This window comes from Colius striatus, chromosome 15, assembly GCF_028858725.1.
Source record: "Colius striatus isolate bColStr4 chromosome 15, bColStr4.1.hap1, whole genome shotgun sequence".
Lineage (NCBI taxonomy): Eukaryota > Metazoa > Chordata > Aves > Coliiformes > Coliidae > Colius > Colius striatus.
In genome coordinates, this window is record NC_084773.1 from 4384344 (window position 1) to 4386696 (window position 2353).

Genomic DNA, 2353 nt, shown 5'->3' on the forward strand with positions numbered 1-2353 from the left:
CAGCACAAATATTTCTGGAATATGGTTTAAAAAGGCAGCTTTTAGGGAAAAAAAAGTGCTAGAAAGCGACAGTAGCAGGGCACAGCTTACTGCCTACCGATAAATGCGTCACTACCACAGAAACTGCCATCTGGGCATTGGGGTGCCCTGAAGAGCCTCATAGGATGCTTGATGCAGTGCCATGAGGTAAGAGGTCGTGTGTAATGGGTGAGGAGGGCTCAGGCTTACATCCTTGTCTGCTTAGTGAGTTGAAGCCCTCCCCAGGTTTCCCCCACTGCAGGTCCAAGTCGAGTTGACCTTGCACTCAGCACTGCCCAGAATTTTGTCAAAGCAGAAAAAGGTGAGAGTTTGTCCTTGAGAGAGTGGTGGAAGGAAACAGAGGCTGCTGGCTCCCCTTCTGGTCTAAGTGTCTCTGCTCAGGATGGAGTTCCTGGACTCTGATTCCTCCAGCTGCCGGCGCTTTCTGGAACGGGCAGAGGGGCAGCTCAGGGGTGGCCCACAGAAGGGACCTCGTGGGGGGCAGCTGACGGGGCCAGAGCAGGGGCTGCGCTGCCGATCTCAGCCATTCCCTGCGGCATTTCACCCCCTCCTCTCCCGCTCTGTGCCATGGGGCAGAACTGGCCTCACCTGTGTCTCCACACACAAAGCGCTGTGATGGCAGCCATGGCCACGGCTGCCAGTAGCCCGGCTCCGAGCCCTGCGATCAGCACCAGCTCCGAGTTCCCTGAGGAACACAAGCAGAGGCTGCCCTGAGCTCTCCTGGCTTTGCAGCTCAGCAGCCCACCCCAGAGCCCCAGGTGCCACGTACCCCAGGGCACGAGGAGGCTGCGGGTGCCCAGGCTGCGGTGGTGCACGCGGCAGGCGTAGCTGTGCCCGTCACGGGGGGCCACAGCCAGGACGCTGCGCAGCTGGTAGGTGAGGTCGGCGTTGGGCAGGATGGCGCTGGTGCTGAGCGCCGGGCCCGGCGGCACCTCCTGGCCGTCCCGCAGCCAGGCCACGCTGATGGGCCGTGGGTAGAAGCCGGTGACGTGGCAAACAAGCAGGAGCTGGGCTGGGCTGGGCGTGCGGGCGAAGACCGTGGCCACGGGGAGCTCTGGAGGGCGAGAGCCAAGGGGTGTGGGGAGGCTTGGTGGGGCACTGCTTGGCCCTGGTGTGTGGGGGGCTTTGGGGTGTCCGTGGCAGGGTCAGGGAGGTCTCACCTTGTCTCTCCAGAGCTGCCATCCCGTAGTGCAGTAACACCTCCGTGTCGTCAACACAGGTTTCGTTGAAGAGAACTTCCACCAGCTCAGTGAAGGCAGTATAGTTGTGGAGGACATCCCGGACATACCGCGACAGGTTGGTGTCTTGGGAGGGGAGCCAGGTGTAATTGTCCATGTTAAAGCTGAGGAAGTCCTGTCCATTGTAGCCCACGTAGGCAAAGGCGTGGGAGGTCCTATTGGAGAAAATCGTGCAGCCTGCCATACACTGTGCCACAAAGGGGTCTGGAGGAACAGAGAGGAGAGAGAGGTTGCATGAGGGGCTGGGACTGCCTTCCTGCCAACGTGGTCGGCATCTCCTGTGCAGTGCCAGCACCGTCTGGTCCTTCCCCACTTCCCAGATGCTGCTCGGAGAGAGGACACAGGGAAGATCATGTACTCACAGGGCACATCCTTCTGCATGGCACCTTCATTGATCAGGTGGTTGAACTGCTGCAGATAGATCTTGATCATGTTCTGAATGGTGTCCCAGTCACTGCGGGGCAGGGCTGGGCGCACCCAGGGCTGGTAGAAGTGGATGGCCCAGGTGTGCTTATCAAGAGAACCAAGCTCAATGTCTTCCAGCAGGCCCAGCCCCTCTGTCTCCACAAAGGTGGTGTTTTGGAAGACGGAGGTCTGCAGCAGCCGGACAGTGAAGGTCCCTGCATGAGACAGGGAGCAACAGGGCGGGAGGAAGTGGGAAGAGATGACTGGGGAAAGTGAAGCAGATGAGAGATGGGTCCTTGGGGTTGCAGGGACCTCTGGGCTCCCCATAAGTGCCCCGCATCGTTGTCAGCCTTGGCTCTCACCCTCTGTACCCACCTGAGGTGGCTGCATCCCTTGCTGGGCAGAAGGTATGGAGCCAAGGAACAAGGAGGGGTGAGGAGGCAGATGCTCAAGGTGGATGGGGAGCAGGGAGATCATGAGATCCCACGGGGACATGGAGCAGATGTGGATGAACCAGGGCTACCACTTACCCTCCGGATCTGCCCGTGTCCCAGAGATGAGGAGGTAGAGGAGAAGGAGGAGGAGGAGACAGCAACGAGGGGGCTGCATGGTCCCAGCAGCAAGGTCCCAGGCAGCACACCAAATGGGTGCAGCAGCAGGAGGAAGGGGCT

General features: G+C 60.0%; 1 protein-coding gene across 1 annotated transcript; it reads right to left on the bottom strand.

The window, feature by feature from the left end:
* Positions 1–402: 402 nt before the first annotated feature.
* On the bottom strand, positions 403–2291 carry LOC104557179 (antigen-presenting glycoprotein CD1d). Its single transcript, XM_062008658.1, has 6 exons — positions 2213–2291; positions 1640–1897; positions 1200–1481; positions 809–1093; positions 628–724; positions 403–463 (listed from the first exon to the last, which is right to left on the bottom strand). The coding sequence occupies exons 1-6, from the start codon at positions 2289–2291 to the stop codon at positions 403–405; spliced, it is 1062 nt and encodes a 353-aa protein (XP_061864642.1).
* Between the last annotated feature and the right edge of the window lie 62 nt (positions 2292–2353).